The following is a 14,881-nucleotide window of genomic DNA, read 5'->3' on the forward strand; positions in this document are numbered from 1 at the left end:
TGCAGCCTCCGGAGTTAGAGCAATGCTGCTCCCATCCGATGCAGCCTCCGGGGTTAGAGCAATGCTGCTCCCATCCCATGCAGCCTCCGGGGTTAGAGCAATGCTGCTCCCATCCGATGCAGCCTCCGGGGTTAGAGCAATGCTGCTCCCATCCGATGCAGCCTCCGGGGTTAGAGCAATGCTGCTCCCATCCGATGCAGCCTCCGGGGTTAGAGCAATGCTGCTCCCATCCGATGCAGCCTCCGGGGTTAGAGCAATGCTGCTCCCATCCGATGCAGCCTCCGGGGTTAGAGCAATGCTGCTCCCATCCGATGCAGCCTCCGGGGTTAGAGCAATGCTGCTCCCATCCGATGCAGCCTCCGGGGTTAGAGCAATGCTGCTCCCATCCGATGCAGCCTCCGGGGTTTGAGCAATGCTACTTCCAATTGGTGCAATAGCCGGGGTTTGAGCAATGCTGCTAACATCCGACGACGCTGCAGCCTCCAGCGGGGTTTGAGCAATGCTACTAACATCCGACGACGCTGCAGCCTCCGGCGGGGTTAGGGTTAGAGTAGCAATGTTGCTTCCAATTGGTGCAATAGCCGGGGTTTGAGCAATGCTGCTAACATCCGACGATGCTGCAGCCTCCGACGGGGTTTGAGCAATGCTGCTAACATCCGACGACGCTACAGCCTCCGGCGGGGTTTGAGCAATGCTGCTAACATCCGACGACGCTGCAGCCTCCGGCGGGGTTTGAGCAATGCTGCTAACATCCGACGACGCTGCAGCCTCCGGCGGGGTTTGAGCAATGCTGCTAACATCCGACGACGCTGCAGCCTCCGGCGGGGTTTGAGCAATGCTGCTAACATCCAACGACGCTGCAGCCTCCGGCGGGGTTTGAGCAATGCTGCTAACATCCGTCGACGCTACAGCCTCCGGCGGGGTTTGAGCAATGCTGCTAACATCCGTCGACGCTACAGCCTCCGGCGGGGTTTGAGCAATGCTGCTAACATCCGTCGACGCTGCAGCCTCCGGCGGGGCAGCCTCTGGCGGAGTTTGAGCAGTGCTTCTTCCATCCGACGACGCTGCAGCCTCCGATGGGGTTTGAGCAATGCTTCTTCCATCCGATGCTGCCTCCTCCGGGGTTTGAGCAATGCTTCCATCCGATGCTGCCTTCTCCGGGGTTAGAGCAATGCTTCCATCTAATGCAGCCTCCGGGGTTAGAGCAATGCTTCCATCTAATGCAGCCTCCGGGGTTAGAGCAATGCTTCCATCTAATAGAGCCTCCGGAGTTAGAGCAATGCTTCCATCTAATGCAGCCTCCGGGGTTAGAGCAATGCTTCCATAGAGCCTCCGGAGTTAGAGCAATGCTTCCATCTAATGCAGCCTCCGGGGTTAGAGCAATGCTTCCATCTAGCCTCCGGAGTTAGAGCAATGCTTCCATCTAATGCAGCCTCCGGGGTTAGAGCAATGCTTCCATCTTGTGCTTGTGTGTCATGTGATGCAAAAGCACGAAATGAAAATTGATGATCGAGATTTACGACACCGGTGACATCACTAAAAGTGGCACCCACTTTTGCACAATACTGCCAAGAAATCACTAGGAAAAGGGTATGAAAGAGCTTGAAACCTTTGTCNAGCCTCCGGAGTTAGAGCAATGCTTCCATCTAATGCAGCCTCCGGGGTTAGAGCAATGCTTCCATCTAATAGAGCCTCCGGAGTTAGAGCAATGCTTCCATCTAATGCAGCCTCCGGGGTTAGAGCAATGCTTCCATCTAATAGAGCCTCCGGAGTTAGAGCAATGCTTCCATCTAATGCAGCCTCCGGGGTTAGAGCAATGCTTCCATCTTGTGCTTGTGTGTCATGTGATGCAAAAGCACGAAATGAAAATTGATGATCGAGATTTACGACACCGGTGACATCACTAAAAGTGGCACCCACTTTTGCACAATACTGCCAAGAAATCACTAGGAAAAGGGTATGAAAGAGCTTGAAACCTTTGTCGACTGCCATTGTGGAGTGTCTAAAAGTTGTAAGGTTACAAGCTCGTTTCACAAATGATGAAGAGTAGCAATTGCTAAGATGTTGGTGCTTGGATTTTTCTTACAATGTGAAGCCCTATATATAGTTTGATGGGAAAACTATATCTGGAAAAGACCACCAAATTTAGAAAGGGTGTTAAATTTTGAGGGTTTGGGAGTATTCCAAGTATAGAATGTTTGACTATTCAATTTCTAATTTCTCCCTCCCTTCACTTGAGGATCATTAAGAATAATTATATTTTTAAATAAAAACATACCATTGCTAGCTTATGGTAATTTTGGTGTGAAATAAGTTGATATTTTATGTTATTTCATGAACTCAATATTATTATTTTATAACACCGTAGATATTTTCTTCACCATGAATTGTACTCGATTAGATTACTTGTCTCATTCATACAGCCCATTTATGGCATGAGGAATAAGGATGCCAAGAGTATTTGTAGTTTTGAAACCACATTTGTTATAGTAAGGTTATTGTAATTCTTTGTAGTTTTGAGATCATGTTTGATTGTGAAAAACAAGGTTGTCGCCGCTCTTTGTAGCCTACTTATTGGTTCTTAATCGTGTCCATGGTGGGTGCTAAGATAGTATCTCTATAATTTGGTCAAGAGCTTATCATAGTTTCTTCTCATGATGATCATGGGTCATGAGTCATGATACTTGGTTAATTCTTGTACTAACCCTGTCCGGTTGAAAAACTACTCCCAGTAGAAGACCTAAAAAGGTCAAATGGTTGGAGAATATAATGAACCTAAACTTGTTAGAGAGGGAGAGAGGACATGCTCCAAATAAAACATGGTTAGAATATCTTAGCAAGAAACATAGGTAGGGTAAACTTGCAAGAAACATGGACACGGTGTCCTACAAGAAACATGTGTAGGGCATCTGATTTAGGCGAGGAAAACATGTGATCGTAATGCAAATCATGGTAGAAAGAATAGGGTGACTTAGGTTATCGTTAAAGTAGAACATAGTAGTCTTAGTGGCCTAGCATTTGAGTTTTACTTTCTTTGGGACCAACATATCTTACAAGGTTCTTGACCTTAGAGCGACATTTTATGTTCGTAAGTTCTTTTGTTCTAACTCTAAAGTTTCTTCCAAAAACTTAAGGCACAAGCCACAATGTGATATTTTTAAGCTCCATTTCAAGCACATAGATCATAACTATAGACATTTTGTAATTATAGGCATGAATCTTTAATAGTATACTAAATAAGCAGCTTACAACATATCATGTCACTCGAAGTTCTTAAAAATCATCAATGTTTAGAAAAGATTCGTGAGGGTTATTTTCATAATTTTCTATCATAGTATTTTCTTATACCCAAACATGTTTTACTAAATTTCAAGTCATATATAATTGTCTACAATTTTATAAATGAGTCTCATATAAAATTTCATATCATTTCAAGTTCGTTAAATACTTAGAAACATCACGAGGTCCTACGTGTATTTTTGTCTCTTTCCACTCCAATCGTGCTTTAGGATCTAAACTTGATCCAATTACGATGAAATCTTACCTAGTCTTTCATATCATTATAATTATCCATAATTTAGATGCTTAAGTCATTTGGAGTCCATTTTAGGCATAAAATATCTTAAACACATAAAAGAAGTATTTTTATCATTATTCACCCGCCTTTGTTTGGGCCTAAACATTCTCAGGTTACTTTGAAATATTTTACAATAATTCTTAACCATAAAAATAGGTTTCATATAAGATCTCAAGTAACTTAACTTATATACATAGTAGGTACATTTTTGTAATTTTATCCCTTCTAATTTGTTTAGGTACTTAACATTCTACTACTCATCACTTGAATGTATATAGAAAAAGGGGTAAATAATCACAAGTATAAGTGCAAGTATATACTATCTGATATGAACCAAGATACCAATCATGCAATATAAACTGGAAGGAAAATGTGAAGAAATATTGTTCAAATTATAACAAAATGTTGCAATTCATGTCACCTTAAAGAAAAATAAAATTTCATTTATTCTTAGGTAGTTACAAAATTGGGGTGGATGATAATTTAGACTTATGGTGTTTCTTTAATCTCTTTAACGTTACATGTAAGAAAAATCTAAAGAACCGTTAGTTAAGACCCCGAAACAATCAAATTGTTGAAGATGGTTAAAATAACCCGCTAAATGAACTCCGTTGCTTATGAAATTTTAATACTCTGCATATTATAACATGTTGAGATTAGTTTTAAAATTTGGTGGTCATTAGATAAGGTTAAGTAGGAAAACCAAGTAACGACAAAAATGACCATAGTGCCCCTGAGGAAAACTACCTACGGTTCAATCCCTAAATGACCTCCAAATATTACGAGAGGTTGCATGAATCATTATCTCATGAGTTTGTATAAGGTAGTAATGTTTGGGGGCCATTGGAAAACATTAGGCAGTGAAACCAAGATATGGGAAAAAACATTCATCGCGATACATACGGCTTTACCTCCTAGGATGACTAACGAGGTATCCATGAAATAAGGGATTCCCCACATGTATTCTTGGTCGTTGACAAGATTCTACGTGCACAAGATCACATTGAGCGATTCCTAAGGAAAACTCTTAAGTTCCATGACCCCAGATGTTAGAAATGATGTTCGATTTTAAGAGTGATATTTGCACATTAGATGAGCATGTAGCGGCTCTGAGTATGTTGAATTTAGGGTCATTACACGGACGTGATTCTATAATAAGTAAAATATTTTTTGTATTTAATTTCTAACAAAAAAAATCTAAATAATTATAACAAAATCAAGATAAAAGAGAAAGGAGACTAAGATATAACTTATAGTAATAAGAACATTGAGGGACATATCTCTCCCGACATCTCTTTTAGAACCTCCGACATCTGTCCATCTAAAATATAAATTACTTTTTAATGGAATACTTTTTAAATGTTCAAATAATTAATAATTAATTTCTTAATCTAATTAGATCATTATGACTCTATTTCAAAAAAAAAAAAAAAAAATCGAATATAAAATTATTAGATGGGATATTTTTTTTCAGAGTTAAAAGTTTATTACAAATATTTAACAAGTTTCCATATATACTATATACCATATAACTAATTAAGAATATTCATTCTCAATATTATTTTGATTTATGATAATGACAATAAAAAATAAGGAATAGAAAACATTGAAATCAAGATGGCTCCGTATGTATTGTCTGCTAATCCATTGCCATATTGTTAAACTAAAAGAATTTGACATTTCTCTTATACATAAATTCATGTATTATCTTTAAATTCTTAAATAGCGAAAGAAATTTTAGTTTGTTTGCAAGAACACTACGACTTAATACAAATGTAAACAGTAGAGCTTAGCCACTACCAAATTGACAGAGATCAAAATTGAAAATGGTTAAAATTTCTATTTTTCTATGGTGAGAAAAAGAATTTTGGAATATGAAATCTACTCTTCCTATGGATATATACACATATAAGAGAGAGGAATGGTTTTTTAATTAAACTACAATCATACCCTTTTAATTTTTCAATAAATGATTGGGTTGTCTGTTGAATTGACACAACATCTTCAAAATTTTCAATTAATTAAAAATTAAAATAGAATTACTCAAATCAAGATTTTAACATTACTTAATTGGAATTGGCAATTTTCGGAATTGTCACACATTTTTTTGTTTACAAACAAGAGAGGTGAAAATACGGAAAAAAAAAATTGGAATGATACTCTAAATATAATCACAATCTATTTCGAGGATGTCACAAAGTTTTGTTTTTGAGAAAAATCAACTAAATAATAAAAGATTGGAAGAATCAAAATCGGTTTGACCAATGCTTGTTTTGAAGATATAGGACTCCAAATTTCCTTTGTTTATGTGCTTTCGGGAAAGTATCGTATTCTATTCCATTATAAAAATGGTAATCACCTAGACTTAGATATTCTTTCAAATCCCAATAATTTCGGTAATTCACCCAAAGTTATGTTATTTGTTCTTTCTTTCACTAGAAAGAAAGAGATAAATTGATGTATTAGCCATTCCAACGACTTAGAGAATCTCTCTTTGATGAATTGATGTATTAGTCAATCCAACAACTTAGAGAATCTCTTTCAAAGCAACCCTATTGGATGTCTTAAATATGACGCTTAGTTTGTTTGACCATTGCCACCATGGCTCGAACACTTCGGCTTAAAGCAGTTATAAATGTATCAATTGAACTAGGTCGACGGGAGAACAAAATTAAAAAACCTAATTTAATAGATGAATGACTTTTAAATTAAAGTACAGTTCTATTTTAAAATAAATTGTTTGATCTGAATTCAACTCAAAATCGTGTTTTTATTAAAGGTATTAATGAGATTGATGATAGTATAGCACCAAAATGGTTAAAACACAAACAAAACATTCACTATTTGTGAAATAACAAAACCAAGATGTTGACTTAAAGAACTTGTTCTGTTTATAATGTAATATGGCAGGTCGTTACTCTAACTCAAATCGAGATGTTTTAGCACAGCTTCTAAAAGAGTAGTGTCTATTAAATTCACCATAGTGGTTTTTTCGAAATTATAATAACATATTATTATTCATTCTCGAGATTAAAAAAATAGAATTAAAATAAATTTTATTAATTTAAGAATAGTTTGATGTTAAAAGCAATTTTGCAAAGGGAGATATTTTGTATTAAATTTATTGGGTATAGCCTCAAATAGTAGTGTAGAATGTGAAACCATACCATATTAAGTGTTGAATTTTAAATATATCTTTAATTAAAGTAAAAAAATTAAATATGGAAAAAAAGTAGGAAAAAATATATATAGAAATAATAAATTTGCCCACAAAATAATCATTTAGTTTGGCTTAGGTTTTTGTTTGTTAATAGCCAAAGAAACCTCCATGCTTAGTAACGCTACTCTCATGCTTGTGTGCTACTTCAAATTAGTGCAATAGTTGAGGATTGAGCAATGCTTCCAACTTGTGGTGCAGCCCCTCCGGGGTTAGAGCAATGCTTCCAACGGATAAAGCCTCCGGGGTTAAAACCTCCGAAGTTTGAGCGGTGTTTCCAAACGGTACAGCTACTAGGACTTCTACGCTACTACCAATTGGTGCAACCCCGCAACCCCTAGGGCTTGTGTGTCATTTTATCCAAAGGCACGAAATGAAAATTGATGATCGTGATCTACAACACCAGTGACATCGCCAAAAGTGGCAACCACTTTTGCGGCAACTACTTTTGCACAACACTGCCAAGCAATCACTAAGAAAAGGGTGTGAATGAGCTTGAAACCTTTGCCTGCTGTCATTGTGGAGTGTCCTAAAGTTGTAAGATTACAAGCTCGTTTCACAAATGATGAAGAGTAGCAATGGCTAAGGTGTGAGTGCTTGGATTTTCCTGATAATGTGAAGCCTTATATATAGTTTGATTGGAAAACTATATTTAGAAAAGACCACCAAATTTAGAAAGGGTCTTAAACTTTTTAGGTTAAGAGTATTCTAAATATAGAATGTTTGACTATTCAATTTCTAAGAATAATTATATTTGAGGTTACTTTTGATATTTTATGTTATATCATGAACGAACCTAATATTATTTTATAATACTGTAGATATTTTCTTCTCCATGAATTGTACTTGATTGGATTACTTGTCTCATTCATACCACCCATTTATAGCATGCGAAATAAGGTTGTCACGGGTATTTGTAGTTTTGAAACCAAGTTTGATATCATGATTTATTGTAATTCTTTGTAATTTTGAGACCATATTTGAGACTTTGAAAAAGCAAAGTTGCCGTCATTTTTTGTAGTGTTAATATCATGTTTGAGACTATGAGAAAGAAAAAGGTTATTGTCATTCTAATTCTAAGACTATGAGAAACAATGAGGTTGACGTCTTCATAGTTTTGAGACCATGAGAACCAACAATGTTGTAAAGTAGCTAATTTGTATGTGCTAGATACCATGCCAAGTAGGTGAAACATGAGTATGATAATGGTTTAGGTTATGCGCTATACGACACTCTATTTATGACCAGTGGTCAATATCATACAGTAGGATGTTGTGACCATGTGGGGATGATTAGGAGACTTGTTAAGAGTATTGGGATCACTTCCTCATATTTGACTAGAAGACTACATGGACGTCACCATCATAATTTGCATGGAAGTCTATTTGTATTGGTAGTTAGTATAGATAGAGTATGACCGTGCCACAAGAATATCATGGATGGAAACGAGTAGAGGATGGCTAACTTGGATACACAGTAGTTTAGGAAGCAAGTTAATGTTTTCTCCGCTATAAATATTCATGAAAAGTATGCTTTTTTCACAACATAACAACAAAAGAGAATCGAAAAGGTAAGTGCTTAAAATTAATTTGTTCCTAAAGTTCTCTCCCCTCAAGTTTTTCATTTGCCTCTTTTACCTCTTTTACTTGTTTTCACATATTTCAAAGGTGGGTCAAATCCAATATTGTGATGCTCATCTACTTTTGTACCATCCTTTTCCTTCTTCAAAGCGACATGCAAAATAACACAAGTTAATGCACCAAGAGACCTATTTTGTGTAATTCGTAATATAAATCATGAGTTGTATCAAATATAAATATTTTTCTTATACAAAGAGATATGCACAAATGGTCCCTTGAACAAAATTTTACAAAAATAAAAGGAAATTTCCCTATATGTTAGCGTTATCACATCCTCACCCTTAATAGGTTGTTCATCCTTTAGTAACAATCTACTTTTATTGTATTTTTTTTTTTATTCTTGATGTTAAGTTCCTTTACACTTCTTTATGTTGGGTTACCTTTTTCATTCTTTCATTTGACACTCTCTCAACTCATCCTTTTCCGGAGTCCCCATGCAACCATAGTACTAAATTTAGATGTTCTCTAATGACATAATTTAAAATTGGTCTAACACATTTCTCCTACCTCCATTCAAACGACTCCTAAATACACCTTCTTTTGACTTTTGTCATCAAGTTTTTTGATATATGGTTTTGCAGTCTTAACATGTGCTGCACAACCGAAGATTTTTAGATTCTTGAAGTGAGGTGTCTTACCGATCCATGCTTTGTAGGGAGTGTGAGTGTCCAACTCCTTCATTAGTAAACAGTTTAGAAGATGAACTGCATGTCCTATTGTCTCGCCCTAGAAAATCATCGAGACTTGCATGCTCTTGAGTAAGCTTCTTGTAGTGTTCAATATGGTGTGGATTCTTCGCTCGACTACACCATTTTGTTGTGGAGTGTACAGTGCAGTGAGTTGACATTTGGTACCTTCCTCTTCACAAAACTTCGCGAAGTTATGGGATAAGAATTCCTCACCTGGTTCGATGCACAAGGTTTCTAACTTGTGATCAGACCCATATTCAACGAGTTTTTTGAACTTTTTGAACGAACGTAATATATATTGAGATGTATCGTGATATTTAAATATGGTTTAAATAAAATATTGTATCTTAATATGTAATGGAATATATTATTTAGCAAAAATTCTTACCAAATCCTTATTGATAAGACTCTTGTAATGAGCCAAAAATATAGTTTTACGCAATCTCGAGTCAAAATTTTCCTATTATTCTAAAAGGTTCCTACAAACTGATTTACTCGTGTTAGAGTTACGGCACGGAAGATTTTGTGGAAGAGTTTCGTTGTTAGAATCGAGACTTGCAATCTACGATTTCCACAAAGGTATGAGTTATGGCTTTCCTATTTATTACTTTATTTTAATTCCTATAAAAATCAAACTGTTCCCAATGCTTCCGTGGATGAAGAGTTCATTTCCTTCGATCTTAAGATGTTAGTTTATTCTTTTCCAAAAGTACGAGAGGGTGGTGAGTCTCCTAAGATCCTAAAGATGTGCTAATAAACTTGTGTGAATCGGTTTCTTCTCATGGCTATCTCTCGACTAACCTTGAGTCATATTAGTTTCAATATTTCTATTGTATTATCAAGGCTTCCCAACCTTACGTTTTCCCCGTCTTAGAGTTTAACTTTTAAACATTTTCACATTTAACATGATAATACAACTGTAACTATATCATGTTGCATAAGGAAAATATACAAAAATGACCTAGGATATCAGAAAATGTCTCCCCTAGTGACATATGTTTTTCCCTTCATGTAGATTCATAGATGATGAAGGTTGCTCCCGCTCGCACCTAATGCATTCTTCTATGATTAGTTGTTGATCGTCAAAGTTTCGTTGCTTCTGCTATACCTTCTTGGTGTGACTTTGTTTTTTTTCCTTTGCCTTGTCACCATATAAAGTCACCGCCAGAGAAGTGAGAACGATAAAGAGCGAAAAAGATTGGAGCGTAACGCTCCAGTATCCGTTATTAACGAAGAGTAACTATGCAGTATGGTCAATCAAGATGCATGTTAACTTACAGGCACAGGCGTGTAAGACGCCATCGATCATGGTGACATTGAGGAGCACGAGGACGGTTTGGCTTTTTCTGCCATCTACCAAGAAGTCCCAATGGATGTTCTTTTCATGATGGTAGAGAAGGACTCGGCAAAGACAGCATGGGAGACGCTACAAACAATGCATGTACGTGTGGAACGTGTTAAGGAAGCAAAATTGTAGACCTTAAAAAGTGAATTCAAGGCTATTCGTATGAAGGACGGTGAGTGAATAGACAACATTGCCTTGAAATTGACGACGATCGTCAGCGGCATCTGTCCATTAGGCGACATAGTGGAGGAGATCTTCGTCATCAAGAAGTTCTTGTGAATTGTTCCCCCAAGATTCATACAAATTGTTACCTCCTAAAAAACATGTCAGTTGAGGAGGTTGTTGGTTGTCTTAAGGTCCATGAGGAGAGACTTCGTGGCTATAAAGACAAAGAGGAGGAAAAACACCTCTTACTCACACATTGGAGCGACTCGCACGGACGAAAAAGAATGATACGGCTGACTCTTCTTTTTCAAGTACGAGGGGACGTGACAGCCATAACAAGGAAAGTAAAGGTCATGGACGTGTTCGCATATATGGTCGTGGACGTAGTGGCAGAGGAGGCCGTGACAATACCTCACAAATCCATGACAATGCCAACCCTATCATAATCATATCATATCATAAACACTTCGTGGTCATATCATTCCCTAACTTAACATAGTCTTAACGTTCTCAACATATCACAGTCATATCGTTACATGAATGTACCTTAATCATATCGTTACATGGACGTATCTTAACGCTATCGTTCTATATATCTATCATAATCAAGTTAACCCTAACCTTATCATATTCTTTTATCAATCGATCGTGACCATATCGTTTTTATCAATCTCTCATATCCATAGCACTTCCATACAAACCCTAACCTTAACGTTTCATGAACATATCTTACTCCTATCGTTACATTACGTTTAGTGCATCCTTCTCGTATCCTATCTAAAACATATCATTGAACACATCGTACCGTAAGTATTATCATACAATTCACATATTATAACATATACATAACATATCATAAACATATCGATCCACAAACAATTCACACATATCAATATATATGACACGTGCCTCCACACTTGTTAACATCAAATATAACCATGCAGATAGCTTATTTGATTAGCTTAGACTGGTATGCCAAAGAAAGTTCAATTTTGTCCTTTATATTCAAGTCAACTTATTGAACCATGACATCAATTTCAATCAATTTTCTAAATTTTACCATGGTTCATAGGTTAAATTTTATGTAAACATTCTATATGGGTAGTCAAGAGGATTAGATATATAAAATTCTATTTTCATTAAATATTTTATTTTCTATTCTTACTTTTGTAAGAGAAGATATTGTTACCGAAATAATTTGATGGAGTTTCTTGATATGATATTTCTTCTCTTTTATCTTTTAATTCACCAAACCTTCCATTTTCCTCCCTTCAATTTTCTCTTTCCTTCTTATTAATTTTAATTATGTTTACCATTTATTCGGTTAAATTTCATCTATGTATTCTTTAAATTTACTGTATTTATTTTAATTCCGTAAATTTTTTTTTTTTTCCTTTTAATCCATTCTACTTAGTCTTCCTTATTTTATATTTGTATTTTATTTTTCTTTTCTTTTCTACTTTTTTTTTCTACTCGGTCAACAATATTTCCTTTTTATTTATCAATTTAATTCTGTTCATAGATGATATTCACAAATGGTTTAATCTACTTATTTGGTTACTGATTTGATTTCCTAAAAATGAAATGTAACGACCCAAAGTTTTCTACTTAATTTAAGGTCGCTACTGTATACGTACATAAACATTGAATGCGGAAGACTTCATTTAAATTCCATAAAACATAACCTTTATCTTAAAACACAGCCATGGACTTACGTGTTTCGAAAACATCTTTAAAACGACACAACAAAAGTCTCAAAATAAAATAAATAAGCGTTTATGTTTAAAACATCCTATTCTAGCCTAAGTCTAAGAAAATAAATACCACTATCCTATGCATATGTCATGGTCTCGAGTTCCGATGTCGTTGTCAACCGTACAGGAAAGCCTTACCTTAACCTGAAAAATGTAGTAGCACATGGCTTGAGTATTTAAAGAAATACTCAGAAGTGACCCCACTATTAGGGTTAAATGAAACAATCACATGCAATGAGATAATGGGACCTATCTTTCATTCCGTTTTTCCCTACGGTGCTGTCCTAACGGGTAATTTTGGACGTGTACCATATACTCTACACACAGCCCATATGTGCGAGTATGGGCTCACTAGCTAGTTCGCACACCGCTGGGCCACTTTCCTTATCCAGTGGGCATACTCTAGGAGCCGAACACCCGCTAGAACTGGTAACCGTCATGATAGTGCTATGCAAAGCATAACGATCGTTGTCCTGCCATTGGATGTATGCATCCGTACCCTCATGATGGGATAGGGGTATCCCCCCAAATGCATGAGCACACATAATGCATGAGATCCCAAAACATTTCCATTTCATTATCCTTTAATACAACCCTGCTAGCATTATGTACATATCATATCATTTTTCATATCGTTTCCGCTATCGTTCATCACTCAGATCATATCGTTTCTCATTCTTCAGTTCTCAAATCATACATAATTCTAACGGGGTTCTATTTCATGCCATTTATCGTGATTTCAGGTCATTCACATCATGCTGTATACACACAATTTACGAGACCTAACATAACGTTCTATGCTTTTAACATAACATTTCATCATATACATATCATACCATGACATATTGCATCACAATGTATTATATCATAAACAAGTCATAACGTAACACTTCGTAGTCATATCGTTCTCTAACTTACCATAGCCTTAAGGTTCTTATATACCTATCACAGACATATCATTACGTGAACATACCTTAGTCATATCATCACAAGAACGTATCCTAACGCTACCGTTCTATCAATTCTAACGCTATCTTTCTATCAATCTATCACAAAACTATCCCTTTCTACCCGTAACCTAACCGTATTCTTCCATCAAACTCTCTTATCCATATCACTCCGGTATGTAACCTAACCTTAACGTTTCATGAACGTATTTTACTCCTATCATTACATTTCGTTTTGTGCATCATTGTCGTATCCTATCAAACATATCCTTGAACACATCATACCGTAATTATTATCATACAATTCACATAATTATAACATTTACATAACATATAAGAAGCATATCGATCCATAGACAATTCACACATATCAATATATATGACACGTCCAGAACCACGGGGCACGTGTCAACATCAAATATAACCATACCGATAGTAAGGTCACTTACCTGGTTAGCTTAAGTCGTTGTCACGTATGTATCCTTAATGAAAGTTCGATTTCGTCCTTCGAAATCCAAGTCAACCTATGTGAGCCCATGACATCTCGAACTCTATAAAATTATTTCTCTAATTTACCTTGTTAAAAATTGATATTTACTGTTAGACAAAATTTAATAGAGTTCCATGTTCTCTGTTATTCCCGGTTTTATTTTTAAATTCTGTTAAACAAATCTTCCCTCCTCACTCCTTGTAATTATTTTCATTATGTAAATAGATTTTCAATTTTGTAAACATTTTCAATTTGGTAAACATTTTCAATTCTGTAAAGAGGATATTACTCTAACTCTATATTTATTTTCTAATATTATTGGCCAATTCTAATAGATTGTTTGGCTACTATCTTACAGATTTACACATCTCGCAACTAAAAATTTATTGATTCTAACCTTATTTCCTATAACTTCCAATGGTAACAAAAAAATCTAAACAATTGAATATGGGAATATGAAAGAAGATTTGATCCTAAATTAATTTCTTATAACCATAGCTATAAACGAAAAAGGAAGTTTGAGATAGGATTTTACTTAATAACCTATCAAAATCTCTAAATCTGCAATCTACTTATAAAGCCATTTACCATGTTGTTTTTTCTTTTGGCCTCTGTAGGGATGGGTTGAGAAGAGAAAAATGTTTTTTATTTTTGTTTATTTATTTATTTATTATTATTATTGTTATTTAACTATTTTTTTATAATTTTTTTTATTTGTTTATTTATTTATTTATTTTTTTTTTTAAGGCTATTATATGAAATTAGGATAAAAATTGGGCTACTGATTTCCAAAAAATGAAATTAGGATAAAATAAAAAGAATGATTTAATAGATATCTTAAAAGACTACCTCCCTCTACACGTAAATCTACTTCTACTACTACGGGTGAATGTCATTTTTGTTTTCGACCTTTTTTTTTTGTGCACGGTAGGAAAGGGAGGTTAGTGGAGAGAGGTGGATAAAAGTTGTTTTTAACGTAATTTTTTTTAATTATTTTTATTTGTTTATAATAATTTATTTTATTTTATTTTATTTTTTTTTTTTTTTTTTTTTTTTT

General features: G+C 35.4%; 1 protein-coding gene across 1 annotated transcript in view; it reads right to left on the reverse strand.

Moving 5' to 3' along the window:
- Positions 1–53: 53 nt before the first annotated feature.
- Positions 54–14,881, reverse strand: part of LOC111436664 (proline-rich protein 36-like) — a 22,888-nt gene continuing 8,060 nt past the window's right edge. Inside the window, exons 2-3 of the mRNA XM_023074384.1 lie at positions 420–1,148; positions 54–64 (exon numbers count right to left, since the gene is read on the reverse strand). Coding sequence (XP_022930152.1) covers positions 54–64; positions 420–1,148 — 740 coding nt within the window. The remainder of the gene's footprint in view (positions 65–419; positions 1,149–14,881) is intronic.

This window comes from Cucurbita moschata, unplaced genomic scaffold (genome assembly GCF_002738365.1).
Source record: "Cucurbita moschata cultivar Rifu unplaced genomic scaffold, Cmos_1.0 Cmo_Scf00058, whole genome shotgun sequence".
Classification (NCBI taxonomy): domain Eukaryota; kingdom Viridiplantae; phylum Streptophyta; class Magnoliopsida; order Cucurbitales; family Cucurbitaceae; genus Cucurbita; species Cucurbita moschata.